At 47.2% G+C, this 20,502-nt stretch overlaps 1 protein-coding gene across 6 annotated transcripts in view; it reads left to right on the top strand.

The window, feature by feature from the left end:
* samd11 (sterile alpha motif domain containing 11) overlaps positions 1 to 20,502 on the top strand; it is an 87,256-nt gene that overhangs the window by 62,007 nt on the left and 4,747 nt on the right. For all 6 annotated transcript variants that reach the window (XM_067591983.1, XM_067591979.1, XM_067591977.1 and 3 more), the window contains 6 exons: positions 3,910 to 4,002; positions 7,332 to 7,496; positions 13,203 to 13,356; positions 19,131 to 19,246; positions 19,430 to 19,508; positions 19,664 to 20,454. In XM_067591983.1, the coding sequence (XP_067448084.1) occupies positions 3,910 to 4,002; positions 7,332 to 7,496; positions 13,203 to 13,356; positions 19,131 to 19,246; positions 19,430 to 19,508; positions 19,664 to 20,454 (1,398 nt within the window). The remainder of the gene's footprint in view (positions 1 to 3,909; positions 4,003 to 7,331; positions 7,497 to 13,202; positions 13,357 to 19,130; positions 19,247 to 19,429; positions 19,509 to 19,663; positions 20,455 to 20,502) is intronic.

Here is a 20,502-nt window from a genome sequence, read left to right as displayed (position 1 = left end):
TAATGACATCAGTTAGTGAACTTGTTACATATAATTTTAGCAGAATTATTGGATGAAACTTTAATAGCCTTTAATAACCTGTGAGTTGAGCATTGTTTTGATAAAAAAATATTAAAATGTAGAGCTGTTGCCTAGCAACAGCCGCTGTACGCGGAAGAAGAAAGACGAAGGTTGGGATGACAGATACAGAAAGCTTTGACAAAGAAAGTAGTTATATACTTTTGTATTTTTGAATTTCCTCATTGGAAATATGTCATTTTAAGTGACATTCAGGCCAGAAACATCTGTTTGATAATGCGCTGAGATGTTTATTTTGTGACCATCCATATTCTCTCTATTTTGATTGACTTGTGTAGGCTTTTAGAAAGAAACTCATATGTAAATTGTGTTTCAGAGAATATTTTAATCTCATTACCACTGAGACAAAGTAATTAGTCATTGACAAGTTTTTCTCAGTAACCATTATAACAGTGTCTATCACAGCGCGGGACTTACTCCAAACAAACTACTGTTACTGCTGCTGGAAGCATCACTCCTTGTGCGTCACCACCTGTGCACCAGACGATTGCTATAGTATATTTCAGCTAAATATTATATACAGTTGACTACACATTATCTTCCCATATGTTCTATTCTTCTTCTTTAGCTGCGTTTCTCTCCACCTTTCTAATTTTCACTTCCTGTATAGAAAGAAAGAACCAGACAAACAGACGAGCAGTGCATGGAGCTGTATTCCTGTATACTTTTGCATGTGTTGGCAGTGACACATCCTCCCCTCAGCATGAGCAGAGGCGCCTCTCTCCCCATCTCCATCACCCACCCCCAACCCTCCCGCCTCCTCCCGTCCCTCTCCCAGCTGCATCGGCCCGTAAGCCAATCAATGGCAGGGCTTTCAGGGCCGGCGGAGGCCCCGGCGCACGGAGGGGGGATCAATAAGTTATTAGCACCATTCTGTCAGCTGTAATGTGGAGATTGATCGGGGGGCTGCGGCTGGCGGCCCACCCCACGTCCCCGCCTGTCACCCCCCTCCTTTCCTCACACAGCACCCCACCCTCCCCCTCCCCGGCCTGATAAAGATGACAGATTAACGGAGTAAGAGAGGAATTAAGGAGTCTGGCTGTCTGAGCTGTCACCACGCTCCATGGGATGGAGAGAGGAGAGGAGGAGGACTAAAGTTTGAGGGAGGAGAGGAAATCAGAGAGAAAGAGCAATGCTCCCCTGCCTGATGCTTCGCCCTGGTGGTGTCACATGAAAGAGAAGTGGTTTAGGTCCTGCTGTTTCCTCTTTCTCGATCTGTCCCTCTGTTCCCATCCCTCTTTTTTCTCTGTGGGAGGAATGGAAGATAAAGAGGAGGTTAACTAGCAAGGAGGAACTGAGGCAGAGGCAAGAATATGAGGTTGACTTCTGAAAAAAAAAAATTTGCCTGGACAGTTTGTTGACCAGGAAAAGCAAAAACAGGGGGTTATATCATGGCAGCTAATAGTGTTTGTGCTCAATTATTGCACTATTTTGACAGTTAAAATCACAGCCTAGAAGCTGAAATAAAACCCCTGACTCCAGAACCACTAATTCCTCAGCAATATTAACAAGCAGGTGATAGGGAAGGGCCCGGGGTAGCAAACTTGACTGTAAGCGCCGTTAGTGGGAGTAAAAGGGTTAGCATAGACGCTAACAGAGCTCAGGGTTCGGCATTAAAAGGGAGCGTCGGTGCTCTAAGAAGCCCCATTTAATTGGCTTTAAAAGCTTTCCGCCCTCAAATCTCTGGCCCTCGGGCACTTGCTCAGGAGACGCAGTGTCTTGAGTGAGGTCGGCTCAAGAGACGACTCAAGTATGTGTGTTTGATCATGAGAGTCTCTGGGTGTGGGTGTAAGCGCGTGCGCATGTCTGTGTGTGTATGTGTTCGGTAGAAGAGGGAGTTTAGCTAATGGGGCTTCTCTCTCTCTTTGTTAATATTCCACTAATAGGATTGATGGAGTCCCTTTTTTTTAAAGAACCAGTGAAAGAAATGTACTGAACATGATTTGAAAATGAGAAGAAAAACAGAATGAGAAATCATAAAGGAGACGACAGAAAAAGTAGAAATTGTGAAAGACACTCAATGTGTGTGTGTGTGTGTGTGTGCACTTGTCCATTAGCCCCCCTGCCTCCCCCACTGTGTTTTTAGGGTGGTATAGGGTGTGGATCTCCTCAGGACCTGAGAGGCAACATCAAACACTGGATCATTAGTGAACCTCCTCCCTCTCTCCCCTTCTTCCTTCCTCCCCTCCTCGCTTGCTCACTCACCCTCTCATCAACACCAGGGCTTCTTCAGCAGCCCAACAAAATCCTCAGAGTCCTCTCTAAATCTCTTTCTGTCTCTTTCCTTTCCCTGGCTATCTGTGTCTTGTTATAGAGAAGAAAGAACATAAGTTTGTGTGATGGGTTAAGGGTTAAAGGTCAGACTCCACTCCAGCTTCACTCCTCTGTTCATGGCTGTCTGCCTGTCGCTAAGGTAACAACAATATCAGGAGTGGACACATGACAGAAATTGCCAAATGTTGTTTGCTTGACTATTGCTATGAAATTACGTTTTTTTTTTTTTCCCCTACCCCTGTTCATTGTTTCTCCGTGCTGTTTACACATGCTGTGCAAATGATGAAAAATTGTTTTGTTGAAAAAGAGAGACAGAGGGAGAGAGGAACCATTCTCCTTGAAGGAGGAAAAAAAAATACTCCCCCCATCCCTAAAAATACGCACCGAGAAGTGAGAGAGAAAGCAAGAAAAAAGTGAAAGAAGGGAAGCAGTTGCTGCTGTGGCTTGGCTGACAGAGTTAGAGAGAAAGCAGAGGTGCATGAGACAGAAATAGAGAAAGAAAGAAAGACAGAGAGAGGGAGAGATAGAGCGGTGACAAACGGCTTTTTCCTTCCTGCCGGCACTGCATGCGATGTGCTCTGCATCCCCTCCCTCTCTGATTAGGCCCGTATTGATTTGAGGTGTGTTTGAGGGGGGTGGAGGTGAGGTGACGGGGTGGGAAGGAAGAGAGGGATGAGAGGGGAGGAGAGGAGGAAGCGGCAGTAGGGGGTGCTGTAATTGTACACTAGATGCTCCTCTTTGGTGGCAGGGGAGGGGGTAGGGGGGGGAAACCGGGAGGAAAAAAGGGGGGGAGGGTGTTAATGGGAGGAGAGAGAGAACTCCTCATGGGAGGGGGGTTCAAACACACCTAGAGGAAGAGAGAAAGAAGGAGGCAGATGGACAAATGAGACAAAAAGATCAGAAGTGCGCTTATGAGGGGTGGACAGTAACAAGAGAAGGGGGGATGGCTGTTGTGGAGGTATAAAAACTAAAAATAAACACATGATATAGACATAATATAGGCTGAGAGGAATTTCTCAAGCAGCTGAGAGGCTATAGTGCACTTTATTTCAGTCACAGGCTTTTGTGCCAACATCTGGAAAAAGAGAAGAAAGAAGAGAAGAGAGAGAGGAAGAACAGTGATAACACTTGAGGACAGACTGTTGGAAAGAGATGTTGGAGGAGATGCAGACACACAGAGCTCTCCTCCCTCCCTCAGATAGACAAACACACACATAAACACACACTCTCACACACACACGCACACACAAACACATAAATGAGCCGGGCAGATCTGTCATCCACGGCGGTGCAGGCCCCCTCTCATCTCTGACAGAACAGGCACATCTCCAGACGCCCATGGCTTGCTTCACTCGCTCTGTTTCTCTCTTTCTCTCCACCTATCACTTTTTTTCCCCCTCTTTGGCTTCTTTTCATTCTCTCTCCTCTAACTCTGCATTTCCAAGGCAGTCGCTATGTATACAGGTAGACACAGAGCAGAGCGACAATATCAAGCTTTTACTTTTGTCTTTTCACTGACTGCTCTTTCTCTCTTTGTGTGTGTATGTGTGTTTACAGATGACCTTCTAGGCAAGAGGAGAAGCTTGTCTCCCAACAGCAGCAGCGAGTGTCCCTCTGACAGCAAGAAGTCACGTAGCGTATCCCCCAAAGGTAAGACCATGCGGTGTATTTGTGTTGTGATGTTACAGATCTGCTTGTAAATGCATTTTCTGAGAAGAAATGGGTGAAAATTGGGGGGAAAAAAGACAGAATGAGTGAATGAACAAGTGAAAGAGAGAAGATAGAAGCTGTAGAGTAAAGAAGGAAGAATGAATCAGGCAGACACTCACACTCACACACACACACACATTAAAGGAATTCAGTAAAGGGTCAGTACACCCAAATCACCAAAACCTTTTTGCCGTTACCCCAGTGCAAAAAATTTTTGGGCACCAAAAAAGAAAAACACCCTCAACAGAAGCTGTCTCTCTATGGACAATGTCCCAGTGACTCACTGGAACTATTTTCTACCTAAGAAGTTGTCCCAATAACAAGTGTGATTTGGGTGAACTGACCCTTTAACAGGGAAACAGAAAACATAGAATGGGTGACCGCCATGTCTACTTTCCTCCAAACACACAAACACATACAGTGAGATACTGTACATACACTTGCGCTCATGTAAACATATACTTTTATCACAGATTATAGCCCCTTCAGATAGAAAATTAGTTTTGCTGCTGATCGCTAACATAAACACTCCATCGATGCCTTTTTATTTGCTCTCAATATGACATGAGCACAGCATAAATAACGGACCATGACAAGGCACACCTTAGCAAGACAATGCCCCTCTGTAGTGCTGCAATCGGGTCGCCGTCCTCTATTATTCATATCTTCCTCATGTGGCGTGAAACCTGGTGCCCGGTGTGGAGCCTGCACCGCCACAAGGCCTGTCCCTCAAGGCTCCTGAGGATGACTTCCTGACTGATGCATTATACAGCAGGCAAAACTAAGGGCAACTCACCGCACATCCAGCCTCATCTCTGGAGACACATCAACAACATGCACATACACACACTGCAGGAGCACATGTAAGCCAAACAACACACTAACAGATGCGAATAGCTTTGATTATTTGACATATTAGTAAAATGTAATTTTATGATGGTTCAGTTCTGTGTAAAAATGGATAAATGTAATCGTGTGAGTGTATCTGGAGGTCAGATTGAGGTGTGTAGAGCTCAGCAGTAGCCCCTTGATGACCTCTGCCCTCTGGATGACCTTTGACCGACAGAAGCCCTGCCTGGAGCCTCTTCCTCTTTTTCTGTGTAGAGAAGCACTCATTCCTGGCCATTACAGTTTTACTTAGACACAACCCTGCTTCTGAAAGATGCATGGATTTATGTGGATGTGTGCAAGTGTGTGTGTGTAGGTTTGTCTGTGTGTGTCTCTGTTTGTGTACTCAGGCTTGGCTTCCTTTTATGGCAAATGGGGCTTGTGTGTTTTTTTTGACATTGTGTTCTTGTGCGAGTGTGTGGTTAGGTATGGCTTTTAAAGCAAAAACAACCAAACCAAAACCCTATATATGCAGTGTATGTATTCCTCCTTTGCTGTATATTTGCATAAGGGAGACAGATAAGGAAAACAGCGTTTGTGTGTGTGTGTGTGTGTGTAAGTGCAGCCTGCTGTCCAGAGAAGTGCATTTAAGCCATTTCAAAACAGTGTTGATCCTGTGTCTTAACCTTGAGCTCTGTCCACACCCAAACACTGCACCTGTGTATGTGCGTGTGTGTGTTACAGCTTTTTGCCTCCAAGTTTGGCGACACTATACCTTAATGACTAATGCAGGTGGAGAAATGGATTGAGAGAGACACAGAGAGGATAGTGGATGGATGGAGCTGGAGAGATTGGATGCCGCTGTGTAAATGATGTCTGTTTTTCTTTCTGTAGCAAAGTCAGCACCCCTTGCTGTGTTTAGAGAGCGTGAAAACTTTAGACAGGCACAGACTAGTTGCACGCACACACATATGCACAAACACACACACACACACACACACATACACACATACACTTGAGGACCTTGGGTGGATTAGCCGGAGCTTGGCGGTGGAGACAGAGATGCTTGCGTGCTCGCTTCCTCCCCCACCACCACCTCCGCTCCTCAGCGCCACTCCTGCTCGCCTGCCCGGGGCCAGGCTCAGGTTTCAATAAGAAGGAGGGAGGTAAAAATAACCCCTGCTTTCCTCTGCGTCTCCCTCCCTCCTCCTCATCCTCCCTCCTCTAACTCCCTAACCTCCTCCCCATATCCCCCACCACCCTTACCTTAGATCATGTTACTATTGACAGAGAGAGGAGGGAGGTCAGAGAGAGAGAGATTAAGTGTGGGGACTGACAGCTAGATAGATATCATACACCACATCGTCCTCACAACACCTTAAACACAGCACAGCATACTATACACACACACACACACACACACACTGACGAAGTTGCTGAGCATCTTTTTGTTCTTTTGTTTGCTTTGTTCTTTCTGTAGTCTTCATTAGAGACAGTCAAAATACTGTACAGCAAAACAACCCTACTTATAACCTCTCACCCTGCGCCACTGTTAGCATGGATGCTGCTGTGCTTTCTGTCAGAGAGATGGTGAGTTCATGCTAGGGTCAGGCGCAGACCATTAACAATGCATGGCTGTATGTGTATAGCTTCGTTCGAAAAGGCTTCCAGTCCTTCAGTGCTGGTTGACATTTGAGGAAGACTGTATGTCAAAGAGTGCAGTAATCATCAAAAATATGCACGTTAGTAGGTCTATAAAATTAATTGTGGGTAATTCTTCGTTCTACAGTGTTTACAAAGGCAATTTGTCCTGATTGCACTTTCTGGGGTTTTTTAGGGCTGCATAGGGAACGATTTCTATCCTAAAAATACACCTGTCTTATCAGCTGGAATTACAAAATGTGACAGGAAAAACATTCCCTCCCACCAAATTGTGAACCTGTAGATACTACAGATTGCTTGTGGTGTTTAGTATCGACTCTGTTCAGAGGAATTAACAAGTCAAAAATACAAACTGGATCCTGAGCAGCAGTGAGTGCTGCCTGTGTTCAGAAAAAGTTTGACTTCTGTGTTCAGTTTAGTGATGTTCCTAAATGTGATTTTAAGCATTGAACTTCAAAATTTCCCAAATCTGTGACCTCGGGTTGTCATTTGGAGGCACCAGTTTAAAGCTGCTGTAGAAGATTTGATGCAAGTACGTGTCTGAGGCAAATTCCTCACAATCATGACTGATATGGAGAAGAATTTGGACTTGGATGAATACGTAAGACAGTTACTCAATCATATGCTGAAAAGATAATTCAGTGCTGGACATCATTTTTGCAAGTTAATAGCTTTGAATTTTAGAGCCTTCGGTTTCAATGAAGTATTTATCTCCTCATGAGTTGGATATTGATGGTCACTGATTGGTCATAATAAAAGTGTCTCCCTCCTCTCTTCAGAGAACTCCCAGAGCCCGGTGGTGGAGGCAGGCGGCAGCCACAGCCACATGAGCCCTGAGGAGCACTACAGGCGCATGATGTCAGCGCTCAGCGAGCAAGGATCCTATGAGGAGCAGCAGCAACGCCTCTACCAGCTGGCAAGCAGCATGGGTCTGCCCGGCCATGGTCAGTCCACAGGCTCTGTATTTGTGTGTGTGTGTGTTTTTGTGTGTCGTCTTCATTGTCGTCATCATATTGACTTTCAAATATCTGCAGTGCAATAAGATTTATCTTCTTACAACATACAGACTCAGTGCACACTTTATTTTTAAATTCAGAATAATGTTTCCTACTCTACCTGTAAGAATTGACTCGTGAAAGTTGTGGAGGAACTCTAATTTTTTTTCTTTATTTTGAAGTAACTTGAGAGGTAGTTTGAAGTAACTTGAGATTTACTTCAAACTAAAAGAGTTTCCTTTGGAAGCACTTCACCGGCTTCTGTAAAAAACAGCTCTTCCATCACCTGTCACCAAGTCATTGAGATGCAGTGCTGCTTTGCAACCCCGGAGTGAAGCAGTGTGTTCAGGGTACCATGTTAAGGTGTGCCACACTGCTGCCATTGTAAAACCCGGCTGACATTTCTATTTGCGATGCTTGCCCACCCAGTGTCAAAGTGTCACTCAGGGTGATTTCTGACCACCATGGCTTTCCGTTAACAACACCCACAAGCCTTCGCATGCACCAACGCCACGATTGATCCGCAAGCTCTCATTGGCAGCCTGCCAACCCTCTAAATCTCCCAACACCCTGGAAACCACCAGTGTGTCCCAGTTTTTCTCAATTTCCACAGACACATAAAATTTACTGGTTTTAGCTTGAGAGAATTGTAGTTTGATAGGGAGAGAAGAAAATGAGAAAAGTTGCCTCATTTGGATTTTATAAGTTGGCTTTATACTCATTTCACTGCGCCTACCATTAAATGTTAACCTTTTTCTCACGTTTTGTGAAGAATGTAACATTAAGTCCTACCAGTCTTTACAAGCTCTTTTGCAGTAGCATAAATCCAATCGATGTCCTGGTCGAATTGTACTTTGAGCTACTTTTATTTTTATTTGATTAGTAACGATTTTTAATTGCTGGCTGCAAATCTAGGGGGCGAAGCCTATAGACGCTTTAATTGCCTTTTCCCTGTGTCTTAGAGGAGTTAGAGGCAAGATGCAGTGCATTGTTGGGGTTTTATGGCCCAGGGTGCAGTCTGATCGCTGGCTTCCTTTCCCAGAAGCCTTGCTGGTATGAGGCAGACGCTCTGGCGCAATACAGACATACCCGCTCCCTTTCTTTACTTCCACATTCCAAATCGTTTGATAGTTTCCACACTATCCTTTATTCTGCACACGTGCGTTCTTCTTCCAAGCTGCACTTAAAAGCTTGAAACTTAAAAGAAGAAGATGCAGAGGTAAAGAGACACCAGGAATAGGAGCAAAAAAAAAAAAAAAAACATGAGGAGAGAAATGGTCAAAGGAAATGAGGGAGGAACAGAGACGAGGGAGGAGTGAATAAATAACTTCCCCTGGAGCAAGAAATGTAGAAAAAGAAAGTCACATACATGCAAGTTTACGGTTTATTAATGATTCTCAGATCACATGCTAAGATACAACTACCATTTAAAACACAACTTCATGGTAGGATTTGCTCATAGTGACTTGTGTGTTTGCATCCACTGTTATGTTTGTGCGTGTCCGATCCTCTAAGCGGATGATGAGCCGTGGGCATCACAAGCTTTGCCAACACTTTCTGACAGCCAAGCCTCTGGTGTTACTAACATTCCTTTTCTTTCACACCTGGCAGCTTCCTCCGTCTATCCACTGACTGTTTACAAGTTTATGTAGAAAACTTATTGTAGCACTACCTCCACATCCTCTCCTTTCTCCAATTAGCAGTTAAGAAACTGACACTCGCAGAGACAAACAGTCCAGGAGGGGGGACAGAGGGACGCTGTTTTGTCTCTGGAGAGGCTGACGTGAATCACTTCAGGGAGAGCCCCTTGACATTGACCTGGTCTCCAATGGGGCCCCTGTGACTCCCCCCCCCTCCCCTTGGGCCCCCATCACCATCTCTCCTATACATCTCCCTCTCAAGCACTGCTTTTATACCCCCTCCCCTCTTCCTCCTCCTCATCCTTTTCCTTACCCCCACCTCCAACTCTCCCTTTAGCCTTGGTCCCCGCAGAGCATCCTTTCATGTGTTTGAAGTGTAGGGCACAGAAAATGAAAGTGTGTGCGTGAAAGAGGCGGGGGTGAGGAGGAACTCTGAGTGCGTGTGTGTGTGTGTGTGTGTGTGAATGTGTAGGTGCAAGGTGTTGTTTGAGAGGCTCTCTCTGGACCTGATGGGCAAAAGAAGAGTTGGGAGGGAGGGGGGGGGGGCTGAAATTGGGGGTGGAGGTGGTGGGGTGGCAGGGTTGTAGAAATGGCCAAGAGGGCTTTCCCTCCCTCTTCATATGATGAAAGGAGAGTGAGGGAGAGAGAAAAGAGAGAGAGAGGTGGGGGTAGAGATCCAGATGAAAGTGGAGGGAGGGATGGGATGGAAGGGGCGTTCTTCTGTTTTGTCTCCTGCAGTTTAGTCAGATTTGAAAACATGAAGCTGTACACAACATCTCTTTATCACCATCCCAAAGAGCTAGAAAACTCCAGCATGTGAACAAACTCGCCACATATTTACTGCTGGCTAAGCCTATGATACTGGCTGAATACCTCTTTCTGAAAAGATACTTAATTTTCTGGTGTATGGTGCGCTTTAGCGGATGGATGCCGGCTTTTGTGTACCTGCCAATCCACCAAATCCATCATGAGGCCGGCCAAGCTGTATCAGCTCGGCACTCCTCTGCATTCTCACGCCGAGGAAAACTGGGCTTAACCGAGAGGATTTAGGCCCAACTCCAGGAATGATGGCGGGGAGAAAAATGGGATGGCACAAAAGAGGGATAAGCGGGATGGGTCGGAGTGGCAAATTGGGACCTCCCAAAATAACTCATGCAGAGGAAGAAATATGTTTGAGTGTTTGCATGTCCTCAATTAGGACTCTAATTTGCAATTGGGGGGACTCTCCCCTTGTGTTCCAGCAGCTGCAACACGAAGAGTTTTAGAGGGGGAAATTCTGAATCTGAGTACCTACTCTGTGTGCACACACACAATACACACCCACACACCCACACACACCCACACACACACCCACACACCCACACACACACTGAAGGGTAGAGCCCCAGGTGACCCTGCTCCTCTCTGCTCACATGAAAGAGAATTAGAGAAAGGGGGTGAGAGAGAGCAAAATATGTTGCCAGTGTTGTAGAGAAGCTTTATTATCATGGACTGGATAAAAAAGAGAAGGGAAATTGAAGAAATAATAAACAGAGAAATCAAAATAAATTAAAAATTTCCACACAGTCTTGTACAGCTTGTATCGTCTGGGTTTAAAGGGGAACTCCACTGTGAGGACCAAATATTTAAACATTTTACTGATTTTTATGAATGAAAATAAAATAGATTTAACATTCCCCACCAGAATTAAACATTTGGCAGAATAAAGAATGCTTTGAAACAGCATTTATGTTTTTATGATTACAGAAAATACAGTTGAATGGTGACTGGACCAGACTCATGACCTCAGTATTTCTAAAATCCTGGCTACAGCCACGGTCAGGGTCAATTTACTAATCACAGGGACTCACTCAGCCTGTGGAAACAGTTTTATAATTTCCTCTGAGGCTCTGGAGGAACTATGTCTGACAAATTTCAGCTTTGAGACTTTTTTAACAGAAAGCCTGTGTTACAAACTGAGCGTGTGTTGTTTGAAAGACATGGGTGTCTACTAGCTAGACCAGAGAGTCTATGCAAGACCTTATTGAGTTGTATTATGGGAAATGTAGGATCCATTGTTTTTGGGAGTTCTACCTTAATTAGGATCTGCAGCCAAAAGTTAGGGTTTCTTCTTTGTTTTGTGTTTTGTCTGCAGTATAGTCAGGATATCCCGGTCTCTGCTGCATCGATTTTAACATTCTTTTTAAAATCCATCTCTTAGAAGTGCCCAAACTTTATGGAAGTGCAATACTAAATCGCTGGAGTGTCCCTTTAACTGAGCCAGTCATACAAAATAATTGGTGAGGTGGGATTGTGACCACAGGAAACTCACAGAGGTCAACTCTTCCACCCTGTCACCCCCTGCACCATGTATGCAAGTGCACAACAGACTGTGTGTATTTGTGTGTGCGCTCTGGGGCTCCAGTTCCCTCTGATCCTTCCCTTATCTCTCACAACCCCCCCCTCCCACCCCCCACCCCTCACCCCCCCACCCACACACATACACTCACACACACACACACACACCCTTGTCTGCCGCCAGCCGAGTCCCCTGCGGCCTGGCGCAGCAAACAGATCGATACACCGGAGCTAGGCCGCATTAATATCTGTCGCTTCACCCCCCCACCCCGGCGCCCCGCTCAACTGCTTCAGCACGCACACACACACACACACACACACACACACACACACACACACACACAAAATCAGCCAGGCATGCACGCACGCACACGCAAGCACCTAAATCACACAGACGCACACAAACACACATCACACCCGTACCGACGGCGGAAATGGCCCCTAGCTCCCGAGGGATCTGTCTAATTAAAAAAGAGGGGGCTGGGGGGAGGCAGGGAAGAGCGGAGAGGGAGAGAGAGAGAGAGAGAGAGGATAGATAGATTGAGGCAGAGAGAAAGAGGGAGGGGAGCGAGAGAGCAGGATGGATTTTTCTCTCATTAGAAGCCATGTCTCCTGGTGTGGCCTGGCGTGGCTGATAATGATGAGGCCTCTTCTCCTACGAGGGCGAGAGAGAACCAGGGAAGCTGGGAGCGGGGGAGAGAGAGAGAGAGGGATGAGCGAAGAAAGAGATGGAATGAGGCGAATGGTAAAGGGCAGAAGGTGGAGGGAGAGGGCAGGCAGAGATAGAGGGAGAAGGCGCGATGGTGGTGGTGGAGGTGAGACGGGCTAAAAACACTCGGCACCCAATGTGTGAAGTTGCTTGTTGCTCGCTGGTACAAAAACACAGCATCCATTATATGTTTTGAAAACATTATCACACGCACATTCTTATTTTCACAGTCTCTTTCTGGCCTTTTTAATTTTGCCGGTTTTACCTCTTTTATTTTCTCACATTTGTTTGAAACTGGTCAGCTCAGTTCCACAGCGTGACAGATGGATTTGAGCGCGGTGTGCTAATTTCATACACCTCTGCCAAAATGTCTGTTTCGTCTATATTTGTTCAGCGCGTGTGCGTTTACGGGCTTGTGTGTCTCTGCATGCGTATAAGGGTGTAACACGGGGATTAGAAAATGCATCACAATCATTTTCAGCATTAAAGTGGAATGAGCCGAGTGGAGTTTTTGAGCTATCTGGATTCTTAGCCTTCACATATATCACCACAGGACAATAAACAACTTTTTAAAGTAGGCTTCATTGCTACTATTTTGCCCTAAAACTTGTCATGTTCACACTTACAGTTAATGTATGACGCACTTAAAATAAGCCATCAACTCTAAGCTGGTTAGATGTATAGTTGGTAGGATTTTCTGTCTAAAAATGTTCCTTACAAAGATGTGTTTCTTTTAATATCTGAGTATAGACATTAGCAGCTGGATGCTAAATTTGTATTTATCTTCTTCTCTCACTTCCCCTCTTTTCTTGCCTCCTCTCTGCTTTTTTTTCCTCTGAGTCTGTCTTTTCTTTCTTCTTTGCCTCAACTATTAATCCTTCATCATCTTTGTCATGTCGACTCTATCCTCTTCCCATCTCTTTCCCTCTGCGCTCTTTCCCTGTTTTGCCCCCTTCGTTCCTTATTTAGACATGCTGCGTGCTCGCCAGGAGGCGTTGGCTGCAGCAGTGAGGAATCCAGCGGCCTTAGAAGCTCACCTGCCCTCGGCGGGCAGCTCCTCCTCGTCCAGCCAGAGACGCAAGCAGGGTCTGCCGCAGCACCGGGATGCACATTACACCGACCGGTAAGAAACGGATTCAAACGTATGCTCACTTGCAGACCAAATGACTGCTTCAACCCTGCTGTAGTTGTACCAGCATTATTCATCATTAATAAAGCCCACATCCATACAGACATACTGCAGTCGAGGCCCCAATTGACGTGAGCACATGTAAATGTGGAAATCACAATGAAACAAGTGTCACGATTTTTCAGAAAAAAAGCTTTTAAGTGGGAGAAAGAGTAGAAGGAGTTAATCACCTGCCAGCTCGCATCACTACACCACTACACTTTTCTATCCATCCAGTCATCCATTCCCATCTTCCTTAGCAAGATCTGATTTTATATTTGTTTTTTGTTAGTGTGCCACAGTGCACGTTTGCATGTGTGTGAATGTATGTGCGTCTCCACATACATGGCTGAACTAAGGATCCAATAACCTCTTGGCTACCACTGTGGAGCTGCACGCCTGCATCCGCGGCTCTTCCTCCCTCCTCTCCCCCCAGCGCTAGCCCCTGCGCCTCCCAAACAAAGCCGGGGGCAGCGGGAGTGGGCGGGTAATTGCTTGTCGATTATTTATGTGGCGCAGGGAGAGGCGGGGGATCGATAATGGGCCGGCGGTGCGGCAGCAGGGGGGGAGGGTGTGTGTGTGTGTGTGAGAGAGAGAGAGAGAGAGAGAGACAGGGAGGGGGGGTGGTGAAGGGTAGGGGTGGGGATATAAGCAGGAAGCAGAGCGGCCAGGCGCTGTGTGGTGCAGCTCTGGGAGGCTGTGGGGGTGTATATATTGTGTGTATGTGTGTGTTTGTGTGTTGAGGCGAGGAGGGGGGGGCTGATTGTTCGTATGTGTTTGTTTGTTCCATTTTTCAAGCTGGCTGTCTGCATGTGTGCTCATCTATGCGGATTGAATTTGGGTTTGTTTGTGTGAATATGTCTGCTAATTTGTGTGTGTGTGTGTGTGTGTGCGTGTGTATGTGTGTGTGAGGCCAGTGGTGCAGTGTGAATGTAGTCAGTGAGCCGAGGCTGTTCTCCGACAGCACACAGAGTAATTAGCCACACAGGACCGGGGAGAGTTAACTAGGCCTCATCCCCCCCCCCCACTCCATCCATCCATCCATCCATCCCTACCTCACTCCATCCCCCTCTACCTTCACCTCTTTAACCCTTTCACTCTCAACATATTTTTTGGAGTGAGTATAAAGGACAGGTTAATGGGGAAAATATGTTGAAGTGCCCTTTCCATTACTTGTACCATTGTCCAAATGAGAGGATGCGAGAAGAAAAGGGAGACAGACAAAGAGTGATGCAAAATGTGTATACTGAACATAAACTATATGGCCAAAAGTATGTGGACACCCCTATCCACGGACTTTTGATCTGGGACTGTTTTTAATGGTTTGGGCTAGACCCTTAGTACCCCTGAAGGGAAATATTAATCCTACAACATAAAATTATGTTTTAGGCAGTAATGTCCCTCCAACTTTGTGGCAACAGTTTTGTGAAGTCCCGTTTCAACATGACAGTGTCTTTATGTGATGTCCATAAATAAATGGATTTCCCAGTTTGTGCGGAAGAACTCGACTTGCCTGACTAGAGCTCTGACCTCAAATCTATCCAATACTTTTGCGATGAACTGAATTGCCAAATTCGAGCCAGACTCTTTGCCTGATGACACAATATTAGTGGCAGAATGGGAGCAAATCCCTGCAGCCAACTTCCAAAATCTCACGCATGGGTTCGGAATGAGATATTCAGCAAGCTCACATTGGTGTAATGTCTACTTACTTTTGGCCATGTAGTGTACATTTGTGTCTAAGGGCCTGACTGTCATAAAATATATAAAACCTTCACAAAAAGACAGAGAGAGAAATTTTTCGAAAGGCCTGAGCCGGGAACGAGTGCAAAGTGAAGAGAAAATTAAAATCATGATAATTGGTGAGTTAAATCTAAAAAAAAAAAGAATCATGACAAGTAGAGACAGAGGAACTGAGTTAGAGATGGAAGCTCTCCCTCTCTAAGGCTGCATTCAGACCAAATCAGGCAATCCAGCAGGGCGTCGGTGGTGGGGGGCGTGTTGATCGAGGTACCTGCGAGACAATGATGCCGTTTTTCACGCATCCAGGAAGCAGAGCTGAAGTTATAGATAAATGTATTTAAGGACTTACCAGAAGCCAAAACACCACACAGCAGTTTGCAAAACTCACAGACGGGATTTTACAACTCCAGAAAGTTTTCACAAGGGCAATTGTTTTATCTTTTGTGATCATGAGGTAAACAGCCGAATATGGCGTTCACTCTACAAAGTCATCCACCAGGAATGTGCGCTTGCATGTAAGTGATTGGCCACCGCAGCGTGACGTTGGGTTGCGTTGAATCCAGTTCCAACTTCTTGCTGGACGGCTGCTGCGGTTTTTGGCTGAGTCCTATGCGGTCCCTACTCCCACAGCGTAAACGCACTGCCCCCGTTCAAATGAATGAGGGGACTGCCGTTTTTCACGCATTGCCTGATTTGGTGTGAATGCAGCCTAACTCTCTCCGTGGTTCACCTTTCCATCGACCCCTCATCATTGATTATCTGGGGCCCATTAGGGCCCATTGTTAAAAACAAATCATTAGGGCCGCTCGATGGGCTTAGAGCCTGGCGCTCCATTTGTCTGGCCTTAAATGGCACTAAGCTCACCAAGCATCTGCAAGGCAAATAGTGGAGGAAAGTAAAGAGAAAGGGGGATAGAGAGGAAGTGTAAAACATTGGAGCTTAAAATGGGGATGAAGAGAGGGAGGCAAGAGAGAAGAGAGGAGATGGCGAGAGGACGAAGTGACGGAGAGAGAGAGAGAGAGAGAGAGAGAGAGAGAGAGAGAGAGAGAGATGAACCAAAATAGGGAGTGAGGAGATCGAGAGAGTGTGAGATAAGGGAAGGGAGGGAGGGAGAGAGCGAGCAAGATAGAGGGTGGGAGAGAGAGCGAGGGAGGAGGGAGCCTCATCCATTTTAATGAGCTTCCTGTGTAAATGTGTTCCTGCGGAGAAGGAGCCGAAGGCGGCCGCGCGGCGCTCCTAATCCCCCCACGCTCCCGTCATTAAGGGCAGCCCTGTCACACACACACACACACGCACGCACGCAGATGCACGCACAGACACACTTACCCAGATGCGCATACACACACACACTGCCTGAGCTGCTGCGGGACGGGACCGCTGTCGCCACTCTGACAGGTCGTCACACACCAGTGAATTCCCCAGGAGCCCCTGGCCTCACTGCCGGCAGAGAGAGAGAGAGGGAGAGAGAGAGAGAGGGAGAGGTGGGGGGGGGGGGGGGGGGGATCCAGTGATATAGTTTTACGTGATTATGAGCCCACCTTGCATTTGTGAATCTGAGTATTTTCAGTCTCATGCAAAAACTAGGTGAGTGTTTTTGCCTCGTCTTTTTATAGCATGTTAGTGGTTTGCCAACAAAATGCACAGATAGGGCAAAAAGAAAACCACACAGACAAACTCACACACACACACACAGACATGTACACGCACAAAAGCACACGGCCCCAGAGCAAACCGACTAATGTCTGCCACTCCTCCCTCAAAATTGCCTCCTATAAAAGAAGGAAGAGAGGGAGAGATGGAGGAAGGGAGTGGAGGGGAGTGTCAGACACACTCTTTCTCTCCTTCTCTCTCTCTCTCTCTCTCTGTCTCTCTCACTCCCCGTGATTAGGCCTAATTATGGTGGCGCAGACGCCTGGCAGCCCCAGTCATGCAGCTTTAATTGACCGTTATTCATCTGCGGGCTAACGCTAGGCAGCGGTAGGCGGTGCAAAGAGAAGGAAGAAAAAGAGGGAATATCAGAAAAGGGGGTGGGGGGGGGGGGGGTGATGTGAGTTTGGCATGCGGGAGCCATGGCAGGAGTAGATGGGAGTTTTGCGGGCGCCTTAGCATAGCCTAGTGGAACTGAGCGTCGCAAGGCTAATTGCTAGCCCTGAGGGATTAGGCCAGGTGATTACACACTGGGCGGTGTAATTACATAAGAAACAGCTAGCGGGGCCCCCGCTCGCGGCTCCGGGGTCACGCGCCGCAGCCCTCACCCAAGATTAATTGGAGCTGCCACTGGAGTGCGAGGCACCGCCGGAGAGAGCGGTTATACGATTAGCATTAACATTTCAGCGGCGCAGGCGATCGATGAATGGTTTTCACCCCCATCCCCCCCACCCCCTCCCACACACACACACACACACACACACACACACACCACCACCACCACCGCCAGTACTGGCTCCAACCCCCCCATCTCATCTCCCCACTCTTGTGTGCGTGCCTTCCCTCCTTGCAATTCCTCTTTCCTCTCTCTCTCCTTTTCCCTCACCATTTAGTGAGGCGGGAGACATGCAGGCGCTAGCTAATTTGAACACAGTTGCAAAACAATATTTACGGTTGCATGTGTCCCAGTGTTGGTTTTGATTTTGTTGTTTTCCTCAGCTTGTTTCTCATGTATGCTTGTGTGTGGCGGCAGTCACACACAGCCGAGCTCTGATTGGTGTGATAGCAGCAGCTCAGGAGGACAGAAACAAGGAGAGGGAACAGGAGAGGCGTGGGTAGGAAACTAGTAAGTGAGCTCAGAAAAAGGCCCTGGGAAACAGCTGTGGTTTGAGACACAGAGCAGGCAGAGAGCAGCATCATCACCCACTTCAAGCCTCACACACTTTGACACAGTCCAAAGGGTCAAAGTGCAGATGCTTCACTCTAACAGCTTTATCTGCTTCTTCAAAACCATGTCCCCCATACCTGTGAAGATGTGCACATGACTGAGAAAAAAAAACATGGATAGAATGAGGGAAGGTGGATTGCAGTAAGTGGGAGAGTAACTGAAAGAGATACAAAGAGGCTGGGTGAAGAGACGGGATGAGATGGAGTGATGAAGAGGGGAGAGAAAACTACATAGAAGCAAGAGGAATAAAAGTGGAGAACAAGACAGATTTTCAGAGGTCATAGAGAAATGGAGAGATGGGAGTAAAGAACAGAAAAAAAGATGTGTGAGACAGAACAAGAGACGGAGGGAGAGGGAGAAAGGTGAGAGGCGCCTTTCCCCCTCAAGGAGGACAAAAGACGAAGCCAATAATGGAGAGGCCTTTTCAGAAGCAGAGGTTGCAGGACGCTCCATCTTTTCACTGGCTTCAATGCAGCCAAGAGAGCGAGAGGGAGAGAGGGAGGGAAACAGGGAGAAGGGCGTAAAAAAAAAAAAAAAAAGGGAGAGAAGAGAGGAGGGATGAGTGTTAATTAGAAGGTCCTTCAGCCCATGGCCCCGGTCAAGACGCAGGGTCCGCCCCAGCTGTCGGAGCATGACACACTGGCATTGTGCATTCAACCCTCATTATGTGTGTGGCTGTAGAGTTGTGTGTATATGTGTGTGTGTGTGTTTCTGTGTATATATATTGTGTGTGTGTGTGTGTGTGTGCGCGCGCATGTGTGCGGCGGCAGGGAAAGGAAAGGCTGCAGTCCAGGGTACAGCAATGGCCAGCGGCGCTTGCTGCGGCGTGACAAGACTGATGAGGCACTGGGGCGACACGGGGGCCTCTGGAGCTCCACTGATAAAAATACACCGCATACATTGGTGTGGCAGCGAGCGCACGCACACACACACACGAAAGGGAGAGTTGAGACGTACAGAGAACAGAGAAAAAAAACTAAATTATTTCAGCTATTCGTTAAACACAGGGAATCATTCATTATACATCCCTCCATGGTTAATGCTTTTGTCATTTTAATGTATTCAGTGAAATTAAACTTAATGTTGTCTTTTTTTATATTTGTGTCCACAGGGATCTGTCCCACCCTCCGCCCCTCCTGTCCCCTCCAACTGCCCCTCATATCGCCTTAGGACCTCACCTGCGGCCTCCTTTTCTGGGCATGCCCTCTGCTCTTTGCCAGGCCCCTGGTGAGTCATCAATGATGTTCTGCAGAGCACCATTTGGTAACTTATATATAGCTTTTTACTGTGCTCATAGATTTGTGTCATTTCCACACTGTTTCTAACAGTTGGGAGCTTCTATATCATTTTTAAAAAAAACTTTTACTCACAGTTGTGTTTGCATTTTCTTGCTTATATTTTTTATCACAGGTTATGGTTTCCTCCAACCAGCTCAAGCTGAGATCTTTGCTCGGCAACAGGAGATGTTGAGGAAGCAGAATCTGGCCAGGTGTGTGTTGTAATGTTATGACAGCCATGTATAGTGGTGAAAATATGTTTTAGGATGTGGGTTTGCAAACTAGTAGACACAGTCATGTTTTTCATATACAGCCATACGAAATACTGTATGACTTTAAATGTTTGGCTTGTATATGTTTCACTCAGACTTGAGATGTCAGCAGAGCTTCTGAGACAGAAGGAGTTGGAAAGTCTCCACCAGCGACAGCAGCAGCATCAACGTCTGCTGGGCTCCGACCCTCTGGGAGCTCTACCTCCCGGTCTTCCCTCCGACCACCCGGCCCTGCGGAGCCTCCACGACATCCCAGAGGGTCATCCGCTCCGTGAGGAACTGGCCCGCCGCTCCAATGCAATGCTGGTGCTTCGGCATGGAGCTGCCACACCCCTCCTAACCCTCAACCATCAGCAGCAACAACCAGGGGCACCCTCCACACCCAAAGACACCCAGGCACAGAGCTCCACTGCTGGGCTAGATGCTGAATCCAGGAAGGCCCCAATCAGGGGCCCCCAGACACAGCTCCGTGCTGGGGATCACACAAGAGGGAGAGAGGACAGAGGAAGGGAGGGAGACAGGGAGGGGCAGGATGAGGAGATGAAGGACTCGGACAGTGAGACAGAAATGTGCGAGGAGAGACGGGAAAGTGTCAGTGCCAAGTCCAGCAGTAAACCCAGGGACAGGGAGAGAAACGGGGGCAAAGAAACCGGCAGTAAGGGAGAGTGTGACAGTGCCAAGGAGACTGGAGAGAGCTCAGGCAGGCTGAGCGCCCCGTGTAGTTCAGCAGGTACAGAGTCACCCAGTCGCCACCTCTTCACCTCCGGACTGGGCAAGGCCGACATCAAGTACCACCTGCCACCTGGGTTCATGCCACCTCTGCCTGCTCTTCATGCTCAGTCGTTGCCCTTTGGATTCCCCTACGCCAACCCCTACTTTCACACGGGTGAGAGACTCAGACACACACACACACACACACACACACACACACAAA

Source organism: Thunnus thynnus, chromosome 6 (assembly GCF_963924715.1).
Source record: "Thunnus thynnus chromosome 6, fThuThy2.1, whole genome shotgun sequence".
In the NCBI taxonomy this organism is placed as follows: Eukaryota; Metazoa; Chordata; class Actinopteri; order Scombriformes; family Scombridae; genus Thunnus; species Thunnus thynnus.
Note: the sequence above shows the minus strand (reverse complement) of the source record. Positions and strands in the feature narration are given on the sequence as shown.